Here is a 26,413-nt window from a genome sequence, read left to right on the forward strand (position 1 = left end):
CTAATAATCAAAGAATAATGTAGCTTGCACATTGATAGAATTTCTATTTTCTCCCCTCTTGCGCAAACGGCGCTGAAATCCCGAGGTCTCTACGTCAAGATGCCTTCAATGCTGTAAGAGAAAATAAACACCCGCATGAATATAGCTACCAAATACCCTGGCAGTTCATAAATTTGTACTGAAAGTGTGACTGTATTTACCTGCATTCTAGCTGAGCCCTCAACAACCACGCTCTCTAGGCTTTCAGGACATATAATGAGTGATGACACATCGTCGCTCGAGATCCACCTCCCCCTAACATGGCATAATTTCCAAGTCCCAATGTCGTTGTCGTATATCCCTAATAATATTTTGGATTCGAGTCAAACATCACGTATGTGATCGCAATTTCGGACCCCCTTCATCAATGATATGTACTTCCAGGACAATCCATGCTTGTGCAAGGCGATTAGACGAGAGAGACGGGGCCATCTCCCTCATGGGCAAAGAAGCAAGAGACATTAATGTAGTCTTCGCTGGACCAGAAAGTGACAGTGGTTCCCTTGGTGAAGTAAACACAGTCTCCCTCATAAAGGGTAAATGTATCGCCACCTTTGACTTCAGCCTTGACCCAGCCAGCCTTAACGTATGTAAATTCGTCGCAGGGGTAGGTCATTGTTGCACTCTCAGTCTCATGGAAAGTCCCAGCTACACGCTTGCCATCTGCCGAGCGGTACATGACAGACTTGTAGCCGCTCCATTCGGGGAACGGAATTTTGGGAAACGAATCATATTTGCCGTAGGGGATCTTATGGGAAGCCGCTGCATCGGGGCCATCGGCAGGGATAGAGGGAGGCATTTTGAGTAATGTTCGAGGAATTTTGTCGAATTTTGAAGTTGATAGGCTCGTGGGAGGATTTTGGTGTGTCCGCGAATTGAATAGATGATGATTTAATTGGAGATGAAGCCGATAAGTTGAGGTTGATGTTGAGGGTGGTGTTATTTATGTAGTAGATGAAGACGACAGTGATGACAAACTCTTCTTCTATTCTGGAGAATGAACGCATATACGCATGTATTGACTGAATCGGGAAATTATGAATATTCCCAAATGCGTGGCAGCATTTGGCGTATTCCATAGCTTTGACCCCACCGTAAGACCGACCACCCGCTGTCCGTCTCATGCAGCGACCCGCGTCTGGGACGCCCTGTTTGCTTGATATGCCTAGGTGCTAATATTCGCTGGCTATTTTTTGTGACCTTACTAAAAGTGGACGAATTCCGAATGTACTATTTCAAGTTCTTTCAAAGTTTCAAGGTTCTCAAAAAGCAGACAAATACTAGTAGATCTACTGGTATCGGAACTTGTCCAAAAAGCGCAGTCTTGGCAGAATAAACTTCGAATATTCCAGTTTGAACCGGACTAGACTAAATGATAACCACACCGTCGGAAATGCCTAGGTATGCGAGATAGCCCCCCGGCTGCCGCAGGGGGGCAGGGATTCATAGTCGCACGGGATATTCCAGGTATGTTCTCGCTGACAGTTCCTCGTCCGAGGTACCCCGCAGTGCGTATTTTCTTTCAAGCTCGAGATTCATCCACAAGAGGCAGGAAAACCTTGGAATCTTCGAAATAAACCCACCGAATCTGCATAAACTATTCAGGAGTCCGATATGTTGACATTTCTCTCAATTTGCCTGCTGCAATGGGCGTATCACTTTAATCCCATCGCGTATCAGTGATCTTAATTTGCTAATAGTCGGGTATCTGTGTACTGCAGGGCATACATATCTAGATAGGTGTGGAATACAAGCTAGTAATTCAAGCACACTTAGATACCATCGAAATAGATTCTACCATGTTTTGATCTGAATGGTACCAGCAGTTATTGCAGCACTCAGGAAATTCACCCAAAGGGGCAAGTATAGAACAGCACATTCCAACCCCACCGCTTTAATTGCCATAAACCTGATAAATGTGAGAATTTACTAGTTGATTCGAAAATGAGAAGCCGTGGGCTGTTTTTGGTACTGGGACAGAGCTGCGAAAAAATTATTGAGAACTTAAAGACCTCTCGAAAAGTCCTCTCGAAGTTCTGAGCATTCCAACAAAATTTAAAGAACTGACCACGGCGGACAAGTCAACTCAGATTTCAAGGTCAAATTTCGCAATCCAAGATGCCGATTTCCACATTTACCCTCAATGCCCCAAATGGCAAGGACATTAAAGTCAATACGGGTCTATTTATTAATAACGAATGGACCAGTGCGAAGAATAACGCGGAATTTGCTTCTATCAACCCCGCGTGAGTCCTGGATCTTGAACCTACCTCTGTGTCCCTGTATGCTAGGGTTCGGATTTGACAATATTGACCACATTCGTTCAGTACCGAAGAAGAAATTTGCTCTATCTCCAAGGCCTCTGCCGAAGATGTCGATCGGGCCGTTGCTGCCGCAAAAGAGGCCTTCAGTGGCCCTTGGAGCGACTTGGATGGCACGGGCCGAGGGAAGCTGCTTTTAAAGTTGGCTGATCTAGTTGAGGCTGAGCACGAGATCATTGCATCTCTCGAGGCAGTTGATACTGGAAAGACTTTTACGAAAGCAATGAAGGATGTCCACGAAGTTTTCGAGGTTTTCCGATACTATGGTGGCTGGGCCGACAAGCACTATGGACAGACTATCGACGCAGGCAAGCACCGCTTTGCTTACACTATTCGCCAGCCCATCGGTGTCACCGGGTCTATCACTCCGTAAGTGCTTTTTTCTTCGCCGCAAAGTGTCCTTTGCCTTTTACTTATAACTGCTATGTAGATGGAACTACCCCTTGATTATGGTCTCCCTGAAGCTCGGACCAGCTCTCGCATGTGGTAATACTTGTGTCTTGAAGCCTTCGGAATTCTCGCCCCTCTCCGCTCTATATCTGGCCAATCTCTTTGTTAGAGCTGGTTTCCCGCCCGGAGTTGTGAATATCGTTAATGGCGAAGGTGGTGAAGCCGGCGCGCGTCTCTCTGAGCATCCCGATGTCGCTAAGATCAGTTTCACCGGTAGCACCGCCACCGGAAAATTGATTATGAAGGCAGCAGCCCCCACGATGAAACGAGTTGCACTAGAGACAGGTGGCAAGTCTCCCGTCATTGTCTATGATGACGCTGACATCCCCAACGCCCTCAAATGGGTGTACTATGGGATATATGCAAACCAGGGTCAAATCTGTACTTCCACGGCCCGTATTTACATCCATGAGAAGATTTACGATGAGTTTCTCAGGCGATTCCTAGCTTATACCGAGAAACATGCTATTGTTGGCGATCAGTTTAAGGAGGAGACTTTTATTGGCCCTTTGGTTAACAAGGCCCAGTTCCAGCGGGTTCTTGACTACATCAAGATCGGCCAGCAGGAGGGCGCTACCCTTATCAAGGGTGGTGGCATCCTCCCCGAGCGACCTGGTGATAGAGGATTTTTTATTCAGCCCACTATCTTTGGAAATGTGACCCCAAGGATGCGCATCGCTACAGAGGAGATATTTGGTCCTGTTGGCGCTTTCTTCAAGTTCTCGGACTCGGATGATATCGTCAGGATTGCCAATGACACCCGCTACGGTCTCTCATCCGCTCTTTTCACCAAGGATGTTATCAGAGCTATCAAGGTTTCAGAGAAGCTTGAATCTGGTATGGTTTGGATCAACTCCAGCAACAACTCAGATTACCGTGTCCCATTTGGAGGTGTCAAGGAATCTGGCATTGGCAGAGAGTGTGGCGAGGCGGCCTTGGACGAAAACTCAGTCCTGAAGACAGTCTACCTTAACCTGCAGCTGACGAATGACGAGTGAATTTTCTAGCTGAAGAATTTCCTTTCTTTGAAAACTTGCTTATTTATTCAAGCTCGTCTGTTTTCTTACTTCGCCTATCGTAGAAATCGAAGAAAATTGAACGACCAAAATCCACTGCCAAATTAAACCTTTTAAGAACTTTCATCGCCTCTAGATACTAGCGCATGCTCCACAATTAGTTATATGGACCATGGGTGATAATGGCTCAACTCCATGAGAAGGGTGACAATACGCGAATGAATGTTAGGGAGATAAAGCAAGGGCAATTTGCGACCGGGATGCTTGATCAGCCTCAATACAAGGACTGTCATGTAGTAGAAATATGGTTGGAAAACCGAAGAAATATTGAAGTATCCTAACTATCGGAGGGAATCCCCTAGAAAATGTTGGTATGACGATTTCCAAGGTTCGGGTACCATAAAGGACCACTGGGCAACCGAACATTTACTAAGATGAGGAGGTGCAGTATGCAGCAATTCCGCAGTCTTTCTTTTCTTATTATTCTAATATTTAATTCTAATATTATACTGGTATGTAATTCAGCATGTTTAAGAGATTTCCAGCTATACTAAACATGAGATTGGAGTCGAACATGATACAATTTAAGACTTTTTACATAGGTAGCCTTGCTTTCTTCTCTCTTAGGTCACTTGAATACTCCGGTATACAATACTAGTAGATACATCCTTCAGACTTTATATTATAGAAGCGCTCTCTACCTACAAGATATCATTGCACGCAGTCAATTAAAAACAATGGTTGTAAATTTATGTATATGAAGGGAATCCAAGATCAGTTTCCTCTTTAGTAATTTCCAGCCAGCCCTTCAGTCCAGGGAAATAAAATGTCACGACAGGTTTCCTGCCGGGTACGTTTGTTCCAAAGATCCAGCTACTAGGCGCGTTGTGGAGAATTGATGATCTGGCTTCTTTGTCACAGATCTCTCGCCACTTCTCTTCGGACTCGGGTCGAGCTTCTATTACTACCTCACCGGAAACACTGCGACTCTCCGCATGTTTGATGAGCTTCATGATGAAGTTTGCTTCAACTTCGACAACCGTGGCACCATTTGACATCGGGCCCTGGGGTCCGAAGATCATAAATAAGTTGGGGAAGCCAGCCATTGACACACCGAGAAAGGAAGTCGGCCCGTTTTTCCAATGATCAGTCATCAATTTCCCATCTCGTCCCTGAATGGTAGTTCTGGTAAAGGCCCCTTCCATCGCGTCGAACCCGGTCGCGAATATCAGGACGTCTAACTCGTGCACCTTCCCATCAGAGGTACGGATGCCATCGGGAACAATGGTCTCAATTGGAGTTTCTCGAAGATTAATGATATCCACATTGTCTCGGTTGAAGATTTGATAATATCCAGAGTCACACAGAGGGCGCCGATTGTAGAGCCCGGTTGGTTTCAGGGCATTGGCCTTTCTAGGATCCTTCACAATCTGATCAATCTTTTCGTTGATGAACTTGCAAGTCTCGCGATTTGTCTCAATGTTCGTCGAAATATCATTGAATTTACTCAAATTGAACCGAAACGCATTGCCCTGCTCCCAGAGCCCTTCAAAAATCTTCTTTCGCTCCTCCCGGGGATAGGAAGACATTGGCCGATCGGATTCATTCACACCAAATCCGGCACCTGAATTCCAAACTTGCTTGTAAATGTTGTCATAGTTCTCGTTTATCTTCTTGCGTTCTTCTTCCGAGACGGGCCTCTGGCCAGATGGGACAGAATGTTGAGGAGTTCTTTGAAATGAAATCAAATTCTTTACCTCTGGCGCAATCGCGGTCATCAGTTGAACGCCAGTCGAGCCGCTGCCGATGACACCAACATTTAGACCATTCAGGTCAATTCCATCAGGCCAGTCCTGAGTATGTATCAGGCGACCCTTGAAAGAATTGATGCCTTGGATATTCGGAAAGTGGGCTTGGGAGAGACCACCCATAGCGGTGATCAGATATTTGGCAATGAACACATCACCCGTATCACATATGACCTTCCAAACACAGAGGTCTGCGTCCCATGTAGCATTTTCCATCGCGGTGTTAAATCGCATTAACTTGCGCAGATCATGCTTGTCGACGATGAAATTGAGGTATTTGAGAATCTCTGGCTGAGTCACGTAACGATTCGGCCAAGGGTATGTCTGGAGAGCTTCCTTGTCCCAGGAATACCGATAAAGAAAACTTTCAGTGTCGCTCATCGCACCTGGGTATCTATTCCAGTACCATACCCCGCCGGCTGTTGGGGCTCTTTCGACACAGCGAACATTATATCCATCTCTTTTTAACGCGTAGGTTTGATAGATACCGCCAAACCCAGCACCAACCACAAGTGCATCGATGACCTGTTCGGTTCTAGATGGCATATTGCAGGTACAGGGCGGATTCTGGGGATTGGAAAAGCCGTCGAATGAGAGGAAAGGTTGAAAATACAGAGCAGTTGAAATGGGAGATTTGCGAAGATGGAGGACTTAGAAATGTAGATTCTTTGAGTATTAAATACGTTATGATTCATGGTCGTTTAACGGTCCTCAAAAAGTCCGATTTTCGGATTGTATTATGCACCGATTCGATCATTTCCCGACCAGCATGCATACCCTAGCGTGATTCGTACCATACGCGGGAGCCAATGTCAGCATAGAATGCATCACGTTGTAATTGATCACTTCTCGTCCCCAGTTTAGTTACCCGAATGTATTATCTTACGGACTAAAAATATGCTGTATAGTTACGGGACAGAGAATTCAATTCCTTCCAAGCTTCCTCCGTCACCCTGCCTCGCTAGGAGCTACCCGGCAAAATGACCAAATGAGGAGGTTTGATTACATAGAATATTATCCAACAGCGTAACTTGACTGCAAGCAAGAGCGGAATACTCGTGTTGGTCTGTACATGGATATATGACCCGTGACCAGCAGAGGCGATTATTGGCGGGTCTGTCGTCTGAAAGTTGGAATGAAAGCCGACAGGCCAGGGGGTAGTCGTCAATCCTCCAGAAAAGGCAACTTCGCGTAGCCCCCACAAAAACTAAAGTCTCGGAATCAAGCTCAAATTGGGAAACTCTGACCAGTCACCACTGTGGGATTTAAGTTCTCGAAGTCAGTGTGAATCCTTTTTTATTGGCCATATCAGAAATGACTACCGTATCGCATTAAGCGGGGTTGAGCAACCTTTCAGCCATCAAGACCCGAGATAAGAGACTCTTTATCAACTCTCTCCGGGGCTCCAAGGTTTGGAGACATCAACCACTATACTTTATATAATATAGAGGTTTTGACGTCTGAAATGAGGTCCAAATTATTGGCCATCAAGTTCAGCCTTAGATATTACTTCTTTCTCACCTCATCTCCGCCCGAAATACTACCTCCGTGAGCATCCCTTTCCAAGGTCAGCGCCGAGGACAATGTCAAATCCAGAAATCGGAGAGTGCTCCCGTGCTGTTGAGTCCCATGCAGACCATGAGGCATCAGGGTATTCTGATCTCATGCCTAAGCAGTTCACACTATGGTCATTGCTGGCTTTCGCTATTGCGGTCTGTAGTTCCTGGATTGCCACCTCGAGTCTCTTGTCCACACACTTGATGTTTGGTGGCTTCGCAGCAGCCACATGGATTCCAATAGCCTCTGGAGTTGTGAGTATTATTCCAGCCCTAGGTCTAGCAGAGCTGGCTTCCGCATATCCTTCGTCTGGCGGACAATACCAGTAAGTAACCACTCAATTCAATTATTTATCCATATTCTATGCTTATTGAGACCTCAGTTACGCATTCATGGTCGCCAGCCCGCGTTACAAAAATCTTGCTGCATTTACCGTTGCATGGTTTGCCATACTGGAATGGTTATTTGTTGTCTGCTCCACAACTATCTTCCCCGCCCAGTTGACGGCGGAGATTGCGCTGTTATGGCATCCAAATTACAACCCCTCGAGATGGGAGATATATCTAATATATGTCGTTTTTCTTCTCTTGGGAACTTGTATGGTAGTTTTCTGCCATGCATGGATGCCCAAAATTGAAACAGTCTTTTGCTGGAGCTCTTTGCTCGCGTTTGGCACTTTCGTCCTGACTCTGGCGGCCGCGAACCCTACCAAACAAGCGGCGTCCACTGTGTTTGCTAGCTGGAGGAATACTTCTGGCTGGCCCGATGGCATGAGCTTCCTACTCGATGTTGGACAGGGAATGTGGATGTTCGTGAAATTCTACCCCATAGATTTCATCCACCAGTACTGACCAGGTTATATGTCAGTTATGTTTGCATCGATGCTGCAACTCATCTTTCGGAGGAGATCGACAAGCCAGGCACCCACGTCCCTCGCGCAATCGTACTGGCAACTGTTCTAGCGTTGGTATGCAATGTTGCATTCACACTCGCCGCTCTATTTGCCGTTCAATCTATCGACACCGTGATGGCTTCAGAGCTACCAATCTACGATGTCCTTTCCCAAGCAATCCCATCAGATGGCGCAGTTTTATTTCTCCTGATATGGCTGGACCTTGTTTTCATCAGTACTGTCCCCGGTGCCCTTTTAACCACTGGACGCTTAGTCTGGGCATTCGCCAGAGATGGAGGTCTTCCTCATTCACCCTTTTTCGGTCGCATAAGCAATCGCTATCAGGTTCCAGTAAATGCTACTCTTTTGAGTACCGCTTTTTGCCTTCTGTTTGGTCTCATCTATATTGGTAGCACAGTCGCGTTCAACACCTTTATCTCGAGTGCTATAGTGTTTGCTTTCCTTTCATATGCTGTGCCACAAGGTTTGCTTCTCCTTGCTGGTCGAGATACCCTACCAGAACGCTATTTTGATCTTGGAGATACCTTTGGGATGTGTATTAATGTCATTAGTGTTGTGTTTGTATTTGTCTTCTCTATCCTTTTCTGTTTTCCTTTTTCGGTCCCGACGAGCGTCACATCTATGAACTATGTTTCTGTGGTTTCTGTTGCAGCCTCCCTACTCATCGCAGCTTCGTGGCTGGGAGGTGGTAAAAAACAGTCTTTTACGGGGCCTGTTATGCTTGGGAACATTTTACAGGGGATTGACCCGGGCCAAACCTTGGACGAAATGGCAAGAAGGCTCTATCTCACTCCAAGGCTTGCGAACAGGATGATTAGGAGAGTACTTGAGATTGTACTCATATATTCAGTCAGGACTTCAAAGTGGGAGGGATTATATCATGTTCTTTTTGTGAAATCTCATGTCTCACCATACTGTTCACAGGCTGAAAACGCAGATTGCCGGAGCACAGTGGAATCAAAGTAAATAATTCAAAGTTTTCACCATCACCTTCATTGCGTTTCAAAATCTATCGAAGCACAATGTTGTTAACTTTATCGTACTTTCATGCAAGGAACTAAGTGAGTCCACAGGTGAGTAGCAGTTTTTTTACCAAGTTTTTGTTCTGTTTTCACTATACTTGCTTACTGGGAACTCATTATAAAGACGTAGTATAATTTACAGCCTTAGTGTAGAGGCGGTTAAGCTAATACCCTCAAGTAGCGAGGTTTAAATTGTTAGTCTGTAAGACTATGCACTGACATCTGCACTTCTAGTCATCTCGTGGGTCACTCGTTCGCACAGTAGACCTTGAGCAACGGAGAGCTCCGAAATTTTTCTTCAATATTCCAATCTGCACCAATCATAACCCATGGGAATACAAACCCCGATCCACAAGTGGCAGGGTATTTGATAAGAAGAATTGTTTCATTGGCGGGCAAGACTGCAATGTCACACTCCGAAACATGTCCCTCCATATCCCTGCCAGTGAGGATTTTTTGGTGAATCACGAAGAGCCGAGATAAGTCAAACCAAGTCATAGCGAGTGACGATATTACGCAATATACCAGCGGATACTATACACACGGTGATAGTAATCCATCGTGTTTAGACCGCCCTATAACCACCCGGGCGAAACCCTGAGTTACTCGGAAATCCTCCCTGTCGGGAAAGTGGGTCAGCTAGCACTAAAGTCGGAAAGTGTCCAAATTTGACTTCAATTATCCATACAGCTTCGACTGTCAATATTCATGCCATTTCCTAAATGATCATAAGTTTAAGTCGACTAGAATTCTACTTAAAGCGAGAACAGATCTCAAGTGCTTGGGATTGGTAGTATTTTCACTCCCGCCGAAACTGTAATCGAATCAATCCTCTAGTACGGACCGTGAAACTAAAAGGGCAAACAAGATGAGTACTACCAATGACGGATATACCTGGACCAAATCCCAGGGAACTAAGCAGGGAGGGCTCAAGTGTCGGGGAACTGTGTACCCCCCCTGAGAAAAGAAACAGTTGTCCAGATACCTATGACGTCATTGTCATCGGCGCAGGATATGCTGGACTACGCGCCGCACGCGACCTTGCTACGTATAGTGGGTATATCTCCAGAAGTCCACTTGATATATCCTGATATATAATATTCCAGATCGAAAAGTTTTGCTCCTCGAGGCCCGTGATCGGGTTGGTGGGCGTACATACACCGTGGAGGGCGATGAAGATGGTACATGCCCGTGATCTTCGATAATACCTGCCATACGGACATCTCGCTAAATAACACTAGGATTTCTGTACGAAATGGGGGGTACTTATGTCACTCATCATTTTGGATACGTGCTCGGAGAACTGCAGCGTTACAAGATGGATCGTGATTTAATTGTTTCTCACCAAGAAGGCTACGAGAACAACTACTATACACTGAATGTCGAAGGTATATCGGGAAATAAGAGGGTGTTTCTCCCCCGAATTGAATGCATAATACTGACATGTATAAAGGCGCACCGGCAAGAAATGTCAGTCACGAAGAAGCTGGACAGATCACATCTTCCGCTTGGGACCTGTTCGTTGACATCGATGGTAATTCTTGTCGCAACATCTGCCCACTTCCGCATTCGCAGCTCGATAATATCATGGTTTCCCGAGCTGATGTAGAGGCCATTGACAAGATTTCGTGCAAGGAGCGGATAGATCAAATCAAGCACCTCCTTACAGCAGAGCAGCTGGGGACTCTATCGGCGGTCATTATGCTTGTCACCGGAGGTAAACTCGAGAACTCGAGTCTATGGGAATGCATTCGGACACACGCTCTTCTCATTCATGACTCAGCTAATCTGGCTGATCTATGGACGACGTACAAACTGCGAGAAGGCCAATCCGCCTTTGCCCGGCGTATTTTCGACGACGCAGTAGACTTCGGCCTAGAATATGCTTTCAAAACTCCTGTTACAGCTATCGCAGATGAAATCGATAGTACTGAAGGGCGAGTCAAGGTGACAACCGCAAACAATGGGATTTTCAGATCTCACCGTGTGATAAGTACAATTCCGCTCAATATTCTCAAGACGGTGCAGTTCAGTCCGCCCCTTTCACCGAAGCGCCAAGAGGCGATCAACCTTGGACACATCAATTTCATGACGAAAATCCATGCTGTGGTCGAAGGGTCTGGCTTAGCTTCTTGGAATGGCATGTGCTCCCCTGGATACATTGCCCAAGGCTACGGAGATGGCGTCACAGCGCAGGGCAGCGCACATATTGTTGGGTTTGGCGGCGATGAGAGAGAGAATTTTACCCCTGAGCATGAGCCGGAAAAGGTTATTGCAGCTTTCCAGGCATTGCACCCGATGAATGTTGAAAAGACTGTGAGTTCGCTATCCATTTCCTTCACTAGCAGGGCTCCGAGTCCTCTTCTTTAGTCAAACTTGTGAAACTAGTACTAATGACCATCCCTACGAACTTAAAAGGTTTTTCATAATTGGTGTACTGACCCTTGGGCTAATGGTGGTCCCGCATGGTGGGCGCCTGAATATATGTCTAAATATCAAGATGAACTTCAAAAGCGCCATGGGGCAATTCTCTTTGCCTCCGGTGATTGGGCCCATGGATGGCGGGCTTCTATTGATGGTGCAATCGAGCAGGGAGCCCTGTGCGCAATAGAGGCGTTGAGAGACTTGCGTCTGACCGATGTGTCGCACGACCACCAACCGAAGCTTTGAATTGGCCTATTTCTTGGTATGGCCGATGACGCTTCAAAGTAGTCATGGAGAGAAAATCTAGCAGTACCGATTTTACACTTTGCCAACTTGAAACTACCCCCTGAGACCCTATATACATGAAAAGGGAAATGTTTTATCCAGTATCGACCACTGGGTATGACATTTTTCAAATCAGGTCGTAGCGGTAATAATATTAAGCTGCAGCGACCTCGGAGGGACCTTGGACTTCTACCAATATTCGAGGAATATCATGACGCTGACCTCGTGAATTTGACCGTATGCTGTATTCGTTGTTTCCGAATGCTGTATAAGTGGTATTTTACTACTATTGACTAGTAACTAACAGGTAATTATTAGTAACTAACTGGTAATTACTGGTAAGAACGTCGCTACCCTCGCGGCCTCACGGCCTCGCCGGCCAGGCGAGTCCCGTATTCAAAACAACAGAGAAACTGCGTGAACGTGGTGCCGAGCAAACTCGCGTAGAAAGCGTATTAGAACGGTAACATCCGCCTCACAATGCCAACTTGAAAAAGGGCCAAATCCCAGCTATGAATATCCACCATTGATTTCGCCTTACATCAAGGCTCAACTCGGTAAAATTTCTTCAATTTCTTCTTCCATTCGCTATATCATGTTGATGTGATAGTTTGAACATAACACCATTTCTCTAGAGCTACTCCGTATTGCAAGGCCCTTTTTCACACTTCTGTTCATATCCCTTCACCTGTGATACCGTCTCCATCATTTCGACAGCCGATCCCTCGATAAACAGACCGTCATGGGCAGCCATCTCAACATGTGTTGATTTGAACTTTCGCGCGCTGACCCGTTGCTCAAAAAGAATGTTCAGCTCTCCATATGTCCTCCCATTTGGCTCCGGTAAGCGAAAATATGTCCACACACAGCAGATAAAACCGGTTCCAGCCCAGAAGAACCCTGACTTCGCTTTCCAATTCCAAGCTGTTGGGGTCATTTGGTAATTAGTAATAATGTTGACAGTGATTGCTGCTGCACAATAGAAGCTTCTGGCCACGACTATCGTCTTTGCTTTCAGGCGAGTGCTCGGAATCTCGGCAACCAGTGAGTAACAGACTGGCCCAATGGAAGAATCGTAAACAAATGTGAAAATGATCAACAAACTACCAATGGCCCAACTCGCCCTGCTGTTTCCTTCATTTAAAAGGCCGCATGATCCAATTATCACCATCAAAATGAAGGAAATAATGCATCCGAAGAGGTATAGGGTGCGACGACCAATGTATGCCATCATCCACCAGCTGGCAATGGTTCCCAAAGCACCTAATGCATACATAGCCATTGACATGTCAAATGCATAGGCAGAGGAAAGGCCGGCTTGCTGGAAGAAGACAGTGCTATAAGTCATAAGGCCGGATCCGCAGAACTGTTGAATCAACCAGACACAAATTGATATTTCGGTCCGTCGAAGATTGACACCTTTGAGAATGCTGATATAGCTTGTTTCGGCAGTATTATCCTTCTCAAGTTTGTCCGTCAATCGAATTAAAGCAATCGCATTATCCAGGTCAAATGTAGTATCGTTTGGACTTGTGAGCCTGAGAAGGGTTTGACGTGCTTCAAAGATCATTTCTTTCTGTACAAGCCAGTATGGGGACTCTGGAGCGAAACAAGCCCCGATAAGAATAGGAAGAGGCCAGATCCATTGCAAAGCAAATGGTATCCGGTATGCCCACTGATCTGTTCGATCGAGCATTCTTGCCAGAACACCAGTGGCTATTAATTCACCGAAAACCCAGCACAGGTTCACGTAAGTCGTAAGGTAGGGGCGGAGAACAACCGGACAAATGTCGGAGGCATATGCGGTGGCTAATGCAGGAAATACACCCCTAAACAAAGTAAGTTGAAATCAAACAAAGCCAAGGCCAGGGAATATGAGTACCAGGAGAGTCCGCAAACTATTTCACCGGCAAGAAGCATAGGTAGATTCTGAGCAAAGAATGTTATGAAGATCGAGCCAGTAATCATGACCAGTGCACCAATCAAAGTCTTCTTATAGCCAAATCGTGCCTGGATAATACCAGATGCCCAAAGACCTAGGATTTCACCACAGGCCTCTCCGTTGGTGAGACCTGAGCGCCAGGGTGCGGAAACAACGTGCGTTCCGTCCGGCTGGATCGAACCATACCTTTTGTTGAAGGGTTCAAAGGCGAAGAAATTAGCTATTAATGCTGTGTCATAGCCTTCCATGATAATGGCAGTGCTGAGAAGGAGAGACCAGCCGATCGCTTGGGGATAGAGTTTGAGGCCTTGCAAAAGGCCCATAGTATGCTCTCTCTCAGTGGCAGCGTTTGCATCTCGGTTCAATGCTATAAGATCAAGATCCTTAAAGCATGACGGGTGTATATCTGACTGTATATCAATGCCATTTTCAAGCTTGTTGGAAGCTATTTCCGCGGTAGCGTTTGATTCTTGAGGGTTCATGTTGCGAGTATTATGGCTAATTCCGGTAGTTATTATCAGAGGCTGGGTTGCGCGGAAATACTGACGTATTTAATCAGCGAAATAACTCGATAGACATCATTAATTTCTATCTTATAGGGCATTTATTAACGCTACTTATAGATCTTAGACTAGGTATTGTAAACAGAGCCTACTTAGTTCATCTGCGGATGATATAGGCTTTAACCAAACGTTGCTTCTAATTTGCGGGGGGATACTCCAAGCGTCGGGAAACGACCCAATTAGGGAGCCAGCCCTCTGTAAACCACGACTAATTCGTAGCCAATTCGAAGGTTTACGGAAATTAGCCCAAGTAGGAAGCCACTAGTGGACAGTGGTCCACCGCCAGAAATGAATTGAACTTCGGTTATCTGACCCATACTCAGGATGACTAGGGCGTCCTCAAATAATATCAGCCTCCAAGACTCCATGTTGTCCTGGCGTGTTAAAATTTACGTTCGTGTCGACAATATCCAAGAAGCCCGTTCGCAACTCTGGAAGCCTCTCGATGTGTCCAATCGCAGAGGACCGAGACTTTGACACATTTCCCCGCTCCTTTCGTGTTTCAGCCGGTCCAATAGCTGTCTGGTCAGGTGTGTATCATGGGCATTACTGGTAATTATCAAACAATCCTTGTCTGGCACAACTACTAGTGTTTGCATTAGGACCCATCAGAATAAATGAGGGTCAGCATAGCTGCCTTGAACGCATGACTAAGACTACTTCGCAGATAACATATTCGAGTAACTCTGAAATTGGAGCCCAGATTATTGATAAAGTTGAAGTTATGTTCACAGGACCATCAGTAAAGATTTTTCAATTTTAACAACTACTAGTACAACCCAGGTACTACTAGTCAGATAGTTACTAGTCTATACCTAGGTAGTTGGTCAAATTCCCAGGTGAGATCTTACCACTTAGGGCCAGGTAATCATATGCAAGATCAGTAGATATCTAGGGAAGCAAGACGATCTTAGATGCCTGAGACACATCATAATATTGCTAGTTTGAGCTATAATTGAGTTGAAAGTAAATTAATTTAGCTTCTGTCATGGTTTAGAGCTCAGATTTCGAAATCATTGGGAAGAGAGAATGTTACCTCATTGCTGATGAACAAGATGTTTGGATATAACTGATTGATAGTCTGCAGTAGCAGTAGTCTTTGAAAAGGCAAAACAATGGTTTTGGTCGCACTTTCCACTTTTTACTTTCTCATCGACGTGTCATACTTTTTAACCGCACTCATTGCCTCTCCCTCTGCTTCCCGCTTCCACTATCTCTCTCTCGTTACCCACCTCACCAACTCGCAAAATACCCCATCGTATCAATACCCGCTTGTTATATACTCGAGATAGTAACATATGTTGATTCAGCATCATGATTACTGAAGGTATGCCCACAATCTCCCTCTCAATCCCCAACTTATCATGAACAGACTGACAGGTCACAGAAGACATGGAAGCTGATGAGCAATGCTCTACCACGGCTACACTCGAACGTGATTCTCCAATTTCGGAGGACTTTTACTCGCTATCTCGAGATGCGAAACTGTTCCGCGCCTCTCAGATTCGAAAATAGTAAATTAAGTTATTTAAGCGGGATTGGAAACTTTCAAGGTATACCGACTCATCCTGAGAAAAGTACCTTTGTTTTAGCTACGTCAGGGAGAAGCCTCCAAAAAAGGACAAGGTAGGTTTAGCAGGGAGTCCACGTGACTTATATCAAGCGCTACGGCTGTCGCCTAAGCGAGTGCCAACTCTTATGCTTTTTCCTTCATGTAACCCTATCCATCCTTCGACATCACCGCAACCATGCCCCAGGTGAACACCACTTCACAACAAATTCTTGATATTGAAGACGCTCTAGTATCCGAAGAGAACCCAGCCCATGATGGTAGTCTCGACTATGAGCGTTGCGCCAGACTACACAATTACTTAGTCGCGTATGGTTGGATGGCTCGGCACGAACGAGACACACCCGACCTTGATGCACTAGCCAGCGAAGAGTGGTTCTTTCAGGAGGCGGAAGAGGATATAGCAGCTATTCGGAGCCGCCTCATTACTCCGCTCAACTCGTTCCTGGATTCAATCTATGATCCCAACCCAGATTTCTTCTACTGGGTTAACCGTCTTGTGATGATGCCTTGTGACGAGTATATCAACGATGAAGACAATAACGAGATGGAAGAAGGCAAAGAGCGATTTGTTTTGATTTATCAGACTGAGATGGATCTGGGCTCGCACAATCTGGGCGTTATTTACGACCAGCAGCGTAATAAGGCCTCATTCCCTATGACTATAGAGAATACTGAAAGTGTGGAGCCTGTACATGAGCACGAAGAGATGTGGCTTCCGCTGGAGACTATTCTGACTCATTGGATATATATGATTCGAATTGGTAAAATTGTCCCTGAACTTTCTGAAGGGGGTTTGTCTGGTGATCCGAATCTCGCGGCAAACAGATCACAATTTGGTCTGTGGTCATGGCTCCCTTATTGTGATTTCCAGCTTGATAGCACAATAGCTGCGATCGAGCGCTACTCAGCGATAGTTGAATCTCGAATGCCTCCTGATTCAATTCTGCCGATTTCATCTGCGCCACTCTTTACTGGTGCAGATCTGGATGCGGCGGGCGTACCGCGGGATTGTTTTATTCGCTCGCTCTTGACACGGGTCAAGACTCCACGTTTCAGGTTTGTCGCTCCTGGGCTAGAAGTTCCGCACGATAAGGAGGCATTTATAAGGCGCCAGACGTTTACCAGTATGGGTATATCCCATGAAGAAGGTTGTATTCCGGGGGTCCTAATATTTGCAGCCCCGGACAAGCTGGTGGATGTCAACGACGAAATCCACTCCTTATTCTCTGTCGCGCATGAAGACTTGGGTATAGAAGGCGACTCTATTCCAACTGGACTTTACAGTGAGCCTGTGCGTCGGAGCAATTTTGATATGGAGGAGGCAGGCTTTCATATCGTGCTTCCGTTCGACTTACGACGGGCTAAAATGAGTGATGGGAGATCAGTCACCGACGGATTATTCACAGATAGCGAGGGCTCATTCACAAAGCTTTTTCAGCATGGTTACTTCCATCCCTTTGGGGGTGAACGGCGAGCACAGAGATTGGATAATTTATTTGACCGGTGGACGGTGATGGTTGAAAGTGGTATATGGACAGTGGGTGAAGATGGTGTGGAGGGAGGAATCGATAAATTCAGAGAAGCAGATAGAGGTGACGGGACCGAATATTCGATTGCATCAAGCTGGTGACTTAATTCTTGGTTTCTGTGTGAACCTCGAAAACAAAAGTCAGGTTACTACTGGTATAATGCTAAACCAAAAAGACGCCTGTATACAACACTCCTCTTCAACTAGTTATTGCTTTTGCAGTGTCTGAGTAGTCACGGAAAGTATACTATTGCCTATCCAGTAAGAAGAAAGCAGTAATGTTTAAACTGGAAATATGGTACAAATAGGGGATAAATGCACGTTCGGCTAATGTTCATTTCCACTTGAGTGGTCAATCAGCGTCCCATGCTATATCTAAAAAAACACAAGAGCCACTATAACAATTTGATACAGAGCAATATTCACTTGTGCTGCCACAATATCCAGCCGCAGAGCAAAAATCACCAAACTGTGATCCAACACATGTCATGTTGTTCGCAAAGTTAGGGCCACACTCCCCATTCGTAGAAGGATATCCCGTCGTCAAACAAGCCCCTGAGTAACAATTAGGGGGGGCTGCAGTAATCATTACTGCTACCGCAATATCCGCTGACCGAACAACATTTACCAAACTGCGTTCCAGTACAAGTTTTGTTGCAAGCAAATAGGGGTCCACATTCGCCGCTTGTTGATGGACCTCCATTGTCAGTGTCACAGCTTCCGGCGTAGCAGTTTCCTGCGCCGCAGAATTGAGTTCCATTGCCACAGTATCCGTAAACTATTTGAGTAAACAGGTTCCTCGGTCAGTCATTATGATCACTCAGAAAGCACTTGCGCGTAGAACCCAGCAAGTGAAAAGGCTGAATATAAAGGAGGGTACACTTACTACTGCAGCAGTCGCCAAATTCAGAGCCCGGGCAAGTCATATAGCTATTATCGGGCCCACAAAGGCCGTTAGTGCTCACAGTGCATTTTCCTGTAGACGAGCAACAGCTAACGCAAAAAACGTGCATTAGTTGATATTCTCCTTTTTGAAATCCCTAAACTTCGCCATTCAATGTCGCTGAAGGGAGATATGTTGATACTTACTTCCCAAATGCACTATCAATGCAAGTCACACCCACTCCACAAGCCCCATCAGTCGAGATACTCGGCTCAGAGACTGGTGCTACACATATATCATAGTTGAGCCAGAGATTGGAACAGTTTGAATCAATGAAAGTGTTCATGATATGCAGCTGTGTGAGATTAAGTCCGAACTTGAGATTCAGTGTAGCGCAGTCGTCACCCGAAATTACCTGGTAAAACTTGCCGCAGCTTCCGGTAGTGCCGCTTTGTGTTGGATAGGCTGGTGTTGCTGTAGTATAATAGACGCCAGTACCAGTGGGTGCTGTAATTGTGACTGATGGTGCTTTCCATGTACCCCCAGGAGCTTGCATACAAACGCGCTGACCACTGGAAACTCCGTCGCAACTACCTTGGATGTTCGAGTTCCATGCCAAAAACTGGGATATAGAAACATTGTTGGTGGTGTTAGAGGCAAGCTCAGAGAGAGATGCACTAATTTTATTATCCAATTTTAGCATATACTAGGATGGCTGTTGATTGACCTTACAATCTTGAATGTTTAAAGGAATTTTGGGTGTTCTTACCAGCTCGGAGATCCCCAGGTTGCGTATAACGGACATGGCAAGGGCAAGCAGACAGGAGTATCGAAAAAGCAATTGTAGTCTCCTGTCGCCATGCGCGCATCTCCCGTAGAGACGTTATACCTGTCAAAAACTGTCAGTCGCTATTTACTTGCATTCCATCTATCTTCTAGCGATCCAAGCCTATGAATTTATCACGGACTATTTACCTGTCAGAAAGATCGTCGCATGTAAGCCAATTTTTTATTGGCTGCCCTATTTGTCCTAGACAATCCGCTGTAGATTCGGCAGTACTGGTGGTGGTTGTGGTAGAGTCCGTAGTCGTTGCTGTTGCCGTCATCTGTGTGCCAATATACAGTGTTGAAGAAGATGTCGTATATGGCAGACTTGTGGAACAGTTCTTTTGGATGGAAGCAAATTATCCAATAAGATAATCAGTAAAGTTGGTCGATGCCAGCCAGGGATCCAGGAGCCGAAGCCGATATAGCTCTAGGAAGCATTCACTACAGAACTGGCAGGGGTTTAGCACGTTCACAGTTTGGGTTCTGCGGTACCACCTCCGAATTTTGCGGCACTGGCTGCCAGGATGGATATGGTTCATGTGGAGACGTCGACAGGCCAACTTGCTCCGGAACCTCAGCAGAGAATGGCCGGCGAATCGGATACTATGAAAGCTGGGCTGACGATTCAAGCTCCCGACTCTGCAATCGGAGAACACCAGATGAGATCCCACTGGTCGGTCTAACGCATCTCAATTTTGCGTTCACCTTTTTCAACCCAACCACTTTTGAAGTATCGCCTATGACATCAGCAGCTGCAGAGCTTTATAAGAGTTTTACTGGCCTCAAAAAAAGAGCCCGGGTCTGGAAACTTGGATTTCCCTTGGTGGTTGGACATTTAACGATGAGGGCAATACCCCAGACACTCGTACGGCTTTCAGTGACATGGTCAGTGCCTCTGCAAATCGGCGCCAATTCATTAGGCATCTGCAAAACTTCATGCAATCTTATGGCTTTGATGGTGTCGATATTGATTGGGAGTACCCCGCTGCCGACGATCGTGGGGGCTCATCTGCCGACACGGAAAACTTTGTGAAGCTGTTGAAAGAGATGCGATCAAGCTGGGGTACTTCGTATGATATGAGTGTAACTTTGCCATCCTCCTACTGGTACCTGCAGGGCTTTGATCTTGCCGGAATGGCAAAACATCTTGACTGGTTCAATTTCATGAGTTATGACATTCACGGTGTCTGGGATTCCAAGAATCAATATACTGGTCCTTACATTCGTCCTCACACCAACCTTACTGAGATCAAAGAAGGCCTAGATCTAATGTGGATGGCTGGAGTTGAGCCGAGCCAGGTGGTTTTAGGACTTGGCTGGTACGGAAGATCATTCACTCTCGCCGATTCATCCTGTTCTAGGCCCAATGGACTCTGCGAGTTCAGTGGAGGTGGCAATCCCGGTTCATGTACCAACTCTGCCGGGACTCTTTCAATCGCCGAGATCAAGAAGATTCAAGATTCTGGTGTCGCTACTGAGAATTATGACTCCACGGCGGCAGTGAAGTGGATTACTTGGGACAAAGACCAGTGGGTGAGCTTTGACGACGGTGTAACCATGATGCAAAAGATGAAAGCCGCAAACAAGCTTTGCCTTGGTGGTATTATGATCTGGGCAATGGATATGGACAACGATAACGGAGATGCTATGAGCGACCTCATGGGCATTGGTAAAGCCAATGGCGTTACGTCCACTCAAGCAGCTAGTTACAAGGAACAGTATGAAAATGTTGCCGAGCAGAACGCCGTCGCATCATCTTGTTACTGGAGTCTGTGTGGGGAAACCTGCAAGAGTTCATATTTCGACGTCACAGAAGCGAGAGGGCAAGTAGCGAACGTCCAACAAAGTTCTGTTTGCCCCGTGGGTGAATACCAAACACTGTGCTGCGCTCCTCAAACGACAATGGGAACGTGCAAGTGGGAAGGTTTCCGTGGCGTGGGTTTACCGTGCACTCCTGTATGCTCGGATGCCGATGCGGTTATCGTGGCGCAGAATAGTAACTCCTATTCAATGGACCACGTTATTCTTTGAGGCCTGAGGGATCAGGCTCAAATTATTACTGAATCATGCCGTGCCCACTGTGCTATGTAGTAGATAGCTTCAGGTCATTCCTCCCATAGTGGTCCATCATCATTCCAGCATTCATCCCTCCTGGTCATCAAGTATGTTGCCTATGTCGACAATTATAGCTGCATAGCTTGGTGGAGAGGGAACTTGTCTATGCTAGGATGCGTAGGATACACAGTCGGGCCAATGACATCATGTTGCCCGCCGCTAAGAAAGCGCCTCCCTTTTTAGCTCCGCGCCATCGGGAATCTTAGCATATACCTATACTTCTAGTCTAGGTCCTAAGTAAAGAGATGGAGTTTGCAGTACTTTGTGAAGTGTGCAGATAAAAAATGATTGATTTTGCTTATTGTACAGAACGATGCCTATGTGCAATATTCCAACCAGACATTAGACCCCTGTTATCCGGGTCTCCAAGGAGCGTCGAGGATGTGTTCAAACCAAAGATACCCTGCCCAACCCAAAACGCCTGTCATTAAGGAGAGTCATGCGGTCCTTGTTCCGCGGGGTCATAAGAGGAATAGAAAGAAGAAGATAAAGAAATGGAGGTTCACGGCCATTACATCAGAAATGGCCAGGGCCAAATTGTTTGCCCGTACCACCCGCAAGGAAATTGACCAGGGGGTGAAATAGACAAAGAGCAGCCAAGCCACTTTGCCCGTGAACCAGTGAACCAGTGAAAACGATATGGATCAAATCAGACGGTTGTTTACGCCACTCCGTAGAAGGAGTCAGGGATGATCCTGAAGCTTGTTGAGGTCTCGTTCACTTTGGTAGTGCCTGATTGCCAAAAGTCCTGGCGGTCGTCGTCCACATATTTGGTCCAGTGATGCTGCACCGTGAGGTTGAAACTGGGGTTGCCCAATTTCACGAGTTGCGCGACGACATTGGGATCGGCGCACGCGGTGGCGTTGTAGGAGGTTCCTTCACAGCGGGTGTTGAACGCGGGAGAGTTCTCCGAACCGGGGGAAGACACGTTGAATCGCCAGGCGACACCACCGGGAGAGCCACCGATGTCGAGATTGTTGGATCTGAAAACGGGAGCGGCGCCTTGGGGAGCGGCGTTGGTCAGGCTCAGAGTAGAGAGCAGGACAGGGAGGAGAGTGGTAAGTTGCATGATGACGGTGATATTATGGGTTATATCAAGGAAGTGTAGAAGTATTGTACAGTTGGAAGGTGAAGGTGAAGATGAATCTGACGGATGAAGGATGAAAGAGAGAGGATGAGAGGCGAGGTTGGGAAGTATAAGTAAGTGATGGAGTGACTCGGAGTGAGTACGGGGGAAAGAAGGCAGGGTCCAACGGGCTGACGAGGATAGTCCTTGGCGACCCAGTCAAGTCTCCACCCGCAACCACTCCGGCCATCCCAATTCCTTAGTTCACCCTTCCCCCCCCTCGGTTCAACTTTGATTCAACTCTTTCGTTCCTCTTTGTTGGCTCCACCGAACTTGCCGATCTTTTCAGGGGATACCCGATCGACAACGCACGCCAATCGTTCCCCAGTATTCACAATCTATACTGTATTGAAAGCACCCGTTGTCTGATGTTCTGACCCCAGTCTCACTGTCTGACAAGTCGCATGCAAGATCGCCGCCTAGGCGTGTTTCAGACATCCGGCACTAATTTGAATGGTGGAGACCTTCGAAGGAACCACTGGTTTGAGGGTGGAGGATTGGATTCAATGTGGGAACTGGGTTGGTGCGGATAAACCATTCCGCAACGGCGAACCATCCCACGTCCCCCCAAGACCGGCTAAATGGCCGGGGTATGCGTTTCAAGACGTTGATGAAAATTTCTGTAGATGACATAAGTACAGAGTGCTAATGTAGTAATATACAGGTTATCCATCTGATGATGGCTGGGTCGCACCAGATCTGCCTTCGTGCCACGGCATATACTTTGGTGCCTGCATCTTGCCACAGCCACCCGGTCCCGTCCGGGCTAGATTATGTACAATAAAGATATTATGCGAGTCTGTGGGCCTCATGCGTCCGAAGCTGCATCCCATCCCCCTTGAGACCCGATAGATTGGACTGTGGATCCGATCGTCCACGGAGCTTTTCTCTGACAAGTAAGACTATTTATGGAACAGCTCACTTTTTCTCCGAGACGACGGTGCCCTCACGACGTGCCTCTATCTCCGCAATGCGGGCTTCACGTTGTCGTCTCCGTCTCCGGCGTGTGGCCTGAGAAGGCTTTGGCTCCTTGTTCCAAACCACCTTCCCTGGCCTATCCGGTTTGGCTGGCTCAGCAGCCGGCAGGCTGACCGGCAGTTGAGCACTTGGATGATATCTCAACCGTAGGGCGTAAGGGTCCACGGACTTTAGACAGATCTCTTGGATTAACTCTTGTGTCTTCGGCGTAAGAGGGAATTCGCGTTCCTGCATGTCTTGAAGATACATCCACGCAGACTTGAAACTCCCGGCGTCGAGGCACATCCGAATAACAAGTTCGAAGGTCTTACCACTCGGGATAATGCCGGACGATGCCATTTCTTTCAGCATATACATGCCCAAGTCGACTCTTTGGGCACGCTGACAGATGTTGATGAATGAGTTGAAGATGGAAAGGTTTGCGCCGTCAGGATAGACTGTGTAGATTTCACGATACAATTGCAGGGCATCATCTGCCACGGACGGGTTGTGTTTGGCGTCATTTTTCCAGGCCTGCAAAATAAGCTCAATAGCGTCCATGGGAATGGATCGCCGGGTATCTTTGAGACGTTTGAGCATCTGCCACGCTTCCCAACAATCGATTCTCCATGTAATAAAATGTTGACATAATTGCCTCATAGTACTGTTCTGGGGCTTGAGTCCGGCTTCGTGCATTGTGCAGAGCTCCTTAAAGACGGCAAGAAGATTATCCGGGGATCCCTTGGTCAAATGAGATTTGATGACTTGGTTATGATTATCGGGTTTCGGCTGGAGGCCAGCCTTGCCGAGGTAATGAAACACAGCCTGGGCCAATTGAGGATCGCGGTGCCTCGCTGCTGTATTTAGTGTCCGCGTACAAGTATCCATCGAAGGATGAACGTAGCCCAAGTTCACTTTTCTTTCCCATATGTAATGAGACAGCTCATGGTGCCGGGCTTCGCCTGCCTTATCAAGCAAATGAGACAAAAGCTGTGGCGTCATTTCGTGGCCCTGCTCGAGCCTTCTTCGAACAAGACGGCTTATTTCCTCGAATTCTTTGTGGTCACACAGTATATAGATGATCAAACTGTGCAACCAATTCTCGATAGGGATGTTCTTGCGTTCCATAGCTTCAAGTTGTTCAAGTCCCTTTTCAAACTGATTCTCTCGCATCAAGCCCGCTACCACATAGTGCCAACCCGCCGGACTGAGAGGAAGCCATCGATCCCGAAGTCGATCAAGTAGTTGTTGGCGAAGGATATAATCGGGATGTACAGCCACGGCCTATAATTTCAGCATGATGATTAGCGAGTGACCTTTATAAAGCCTGTTCGTCAATTATGCACGTACCTTAAGAGCAGCATGAAGCGTGCCCGAATCCATTGCAATATCATTGAGATCCATCTCATCCAGCAGTCTTTGCACCGCCAAGGATGACCCGGATATATAATCACAATTCGCCAATATCAATGCTTTGTAGTGTCGGGCCGTCGGTCGGATCTGGCGATCTCGTATTAAGACTCTGAGAATACGCTCTGCGTCTCTGATCTCGGGCTTAAAGACCATAGTCTCCTGAAGCTTCCTTTCCAAAAATGAGGTTGGGATGTTCTCGTATGAACCGGGTGCCTTAGGGTCCTTGGTCATATTGTATAACCGTTGTAATTCCTTCTCTCTTCGGTCATCGAGCATATCGGTGGTTGAAGGGTAGTGTTCGAGGTCGTCCACGGGCGAAGACTCGGCCTCGGTGAGTGATTCATCGCGGGCAGGAGAGGCTTCGAGGACGGATGAGCTATAATAGCCGGTGATTTTGTGACTGTCGTTATTGCCGCTTGTATGGTATCTTCGTGGCAAGCTTCCTGCCGTGCAAGTACTTGCCGGCGCAAATGGTCTGGAGCTTCGCTTCTTCGTTTGTAGGTGCGGTAAGCGGCGGTTGAGTGTTCTGGGGACAAATGAAGGACATAATGAATACCAAAGTCCGTCCAGGACCAAGGCATGCCGAGACATGTTCGCTTGCTTGCGTTGGCGATGTGACTTGAACTTCGCGGAGTCGCCGCGGGCAGGAAATAATGCGATAACACGTGACTGATAACAGCGACGTCGAGAATAGCATACTTGAGATAGATGGCGATTTGCCTTAAGCTACACTGATAAAGTGATACGAAGTATTGGGGTTTCTAATTCGTTGTATTTGTAGGTCGTTAATCCAACCCCAATAGCCCAGATCCCACGGTAAAATACAGAGCCAGATATGCGCCGCGGCCATGCTCGACCAAAACTGTCCAGTCCAGTTCAATCGGACCTCTTCTCCCCCGACCGACCTTATCCACTCCGCCTTATTCAGGGTATCTCGTGTTTCAATTTCATCCTAGGCATGCAAGGTGATGTGTAGACTGTCTCATACAGCGTGGCCACCACGTCCCCGGCCGCCCCGACCACCGCGCCCGCCACGACCACCGCCACGGCCGCGGCCGCGCTCGCCGTCTCGTCCACGGTGACCGCGGTTTTGTGGTTGGTTCTGTTGCTGCTCCTTGACGAGCTCGATGATTTCTTCGGGGACGCGGAGGTATTTGATCTGGGGAAAGCAGTTAGAAACATGGATACGACACGATTGTGTGCAGCGGTGTAGATATTGACTCACATTGTTACCACGAATGTAGACTTCGGGCAGGCGGAAGAACTTGTCGCCTTCGGGGCTAGTCTGCACGACTTCGCGCAGAATCAAGTTCATCCAGTTATCGCAGGTAACGAGGTGGCCGTTTAGGGTCTCGCCGTTCTTGAGCTCCACCAGCATGGGGTGGCCCTGTGCGGCCGTCAGAAGGCCGAGAGGAAGCTGCGAGAAAAGAATGTCAGCTTCAGATTCCGACCGGCTTTATGATGTCGAGATAAAGCATACCATGGCGAAATGCGATCGATAAGAGGCGGATGTCGCAAAGAGGGGAGGGTGTGCGCCGTGGTGTGCGGGCTATAATCTGTGCGGGCAGGTGGCAATACGCCAATTTTCAGCCCGACCGATGGAAGTGAAGGGTGATAGATGACCAACAGAGGGTCTCGTGGAATTCGAAA

General features: G+C 47.0%; 12 protein-coding genes across 12 annotated transcripts; 5 read left to right on the forward strand and 7 right to left on the reverse strand.

Annotated features, from left to right (window-relative positions):
- Positions 1–448: 448 nt before the first annotated feature.
- On the reverse strand, positions 449–838 carry N7533_012309 (uncharacterized protein; the record flags this gene model as incomplete). The annotated part of the gene is made up of 1 exon (XM_057108959.1): positions 449–838. The coding sequence occupies one exon, from the start codon at positions 836–838 to the stop codon at positions 449–451; it is 390 nt and encodes a 129-aa protein (XP_056954060.1).
- A 1,319-nt stretch (positions 839–2,157) lies between these two features.
- N7533_012310 (uncharacterized protein) lies at positions 2,158–3,808 on the forward strand (the record flags this gene model as incomplete). Its single annotated transcript, XM_057108960.1, has 3 exons — positions 2,158–2,285; positions 2,367–2,729; positions 2,791–3,808. The coding sequence occupies 3 exons, from the start codon at positions 2,158–2,160 to the stop codon at positions 3,806–3,808; spliced, it is 1,509 nt and encodes a 502-aa protein (XP_056954061.1).
- Positions 3,809–4,575: 767 nt separating this feature from the next.
- Positions 4,576–6,180, reverse strand: N7533_012311 (flavin-containing monooxygenase; the record flags this gene model as incomplete). Its single annotated transcript, XM_057108961.1, has 1 exon — positions 4,576–6,180. One exon carries the CDS (start codon positions 6,178–6,180, stop codon positions 4,576–4,578), a length of 1,605 nt encoding a protein of 534 aa, XP_056954062.1.
- Positions 6,181–7,217: 1,037 nt separating this feature from the next.
- On the forward strand, positions 7,218–9,070 carry N7533_012312 (Choline transport protein; the record flags this gene model as incomplete). The annotated part of the gene is made up of 3 exons (XM_057108962.1): positions 7,218–7,516; positions 7,595–7,999; positions 8,059–9,070. 3 exons carry the CDS (start codon positions 7,218–7,220, stop codon positions 9,068–9,070), a joined length of 1,716 nt encoding a protein of 571 aa, XP_056954063.1.
- Positions 9,071–10,007: 937 nt separating this feature from the next.
- Positions 10,008–11,796, forward strand: N7533_012313 (flavin monoamine oxidase family protein; the record flags this gene model as incomplete). Its single annotated transcript, XM_057108963.1, has 5 exons — positions 10,008–10,179; positions 10,233–10,307; positions 10,368–10,514; positions 10,580–11,442; positions 11,545–11,796. The coding sequence occupies 5 exons, from the start codon at positions 10,008–10,010 to the stop codon at positions 11,794–11,796; spliced, it is 1,509 nt and encodes a 502-aa protein (XP_056954064.1).
- Positions 11,797–12,472: 676 nt separating this feature from the next.
- Positions 12,473–14,259, reverse strand: N7533_012314 (MFS maltose permease MalP; the record flags this gene model as incomplete). Its single annotated transcript, XM_057108964.1, has 2 exons — positions 12,473–13,664; positions 13,718–14,259. 2 exons carry the CDS (start codon positions 14,257–14,259, stop codon positions 12,473–12,475), a joined length of 1,734 nt encoding a protein of 577 aa, XP_056954065.1.
- Positions 14,260–16,088: 1,829 nt separating this feature from the next.
- Positions 16,089–17,543, forward strand: N7533_012315 (uncharacterized protein; the record flags this gene model as incomplete). Its single annotated transcript, XM_057108965.1, has 1 exon — positions 16,089–17,543. One exon carries the CDS (start codon positions 16,089–16,091, stop codon positions 17,541–17,543), a length of 1,455 nt encoding a protein of 484 aa, XP_056954066.1.
- Positions 17,544–18,244: 701 nt separating this feature from the next.
- N7533_012316 (uncharacterized protein) lies at positions 18,245–19,430 on the reverse strand (the record flags this gene model as incomplete). Its single annotated transcript, XM_057108966.1, has 4 exons — positions 18,245–18,434; positions 18,531–18,946; positions 19,094–19,193; positions 19,300–19,430. The coding sequence occupies 4 exons, from the start codon at positions 19,428–19,430 to the stop codon at positions 18,245–18,247; spliced, it is 837 nt and encodes a 278-aa protein (XP_056954067.1).
- A 110-nt stretch (positions 19,431–19,540) lies between these two features.
- Positions 19,541–21,183, forward strand: N7533_012317 (class V chitinase; the record flags this gene model as incomplete). The annotated part of the gene is made up of 2 exons (XM_057108967.1): positions 19,541–19,882; positions 19,945–21,183. The coding sequence occupies 2 exons, from the start codon at positions 19,541–19,543 to the stop codon at positions 21,181–21,183; spliced, it is 1,581 nt and encodes a 526-aa protein (XP_056954068.1).
- Positions 21,184–21,928: 745 nt separating this feature from the next.
- Positions 21,929–22,336, reverse strand: N7533_012318 (uncharacterized protein; the record flags this gene model as incomplete). Its single annotated transcript, XM_057108968.1, has 1 exon — positions 21,929–22,336. The coding sequence occupies one exon, from the start codon at positions 22,334–22,336 to the stop codon at positions 21,929–21,931; it is 408 nt and encodes a 135-aa protein (XP_056954069.1).
- A 975-nt stretch (positions 22,337–23,311) lies between these two features.
- Positions 23,312–25,354, reverse strand: N7533_012319 (pentatricopeptide repeat protein; the record flags this gene model as incomplete). The annotated part of the gene is made up of 2 exons (XM_057108969.1): positions 23,312–24,634; positions 24,701–25,354. The coding sequence occupies 2 exons, from the start codon at positions 25,352–25,354 to the stop codon at positions 23,312–23,314; spliced, it is 1,977 nt and encodes a 658-aa protein (XP_056954070.1).
- A 391-nt stretch (positions 25,355–25,745) lies between these two features.
- Positions 25,746–26,246, reverse strand: N7533_012320 (U6 snRNA-associated Sm-like protein LSm4; the record flags this gene model as incomplete). The annotated part of the gene is made up of 2 exons (XM_057108970.1): positions 25,746–26,180; positions 26,244–26,246. 2 exons carry the CDS (start codon positions 26,244–26,246, stop codon positions 25,746–25,748), a joined length of 438 nt encoding a protein of 145 aa, XP_056954071.1.
- Positions 26,247–26,413: the final 167 nt, after the last annotated feature.

The sequence above is a fragment of the Penicillium manginii genome, assembly GCF_028828005.1.
Source record: "Penicillium manginii strain IBT 31320 chromosome Unknown utg000009l:1.0-3297300.0:1.0-3298630.0, whole genome shotgun sequence".
In the NCBI taxonomy this organism is placed as follows: Eukaryota; Fungi; Ascomycota; class Eurotiomycetes; order Eurotiales; family Aspergillaceae; genus Penicillium; species Penicillium manginii.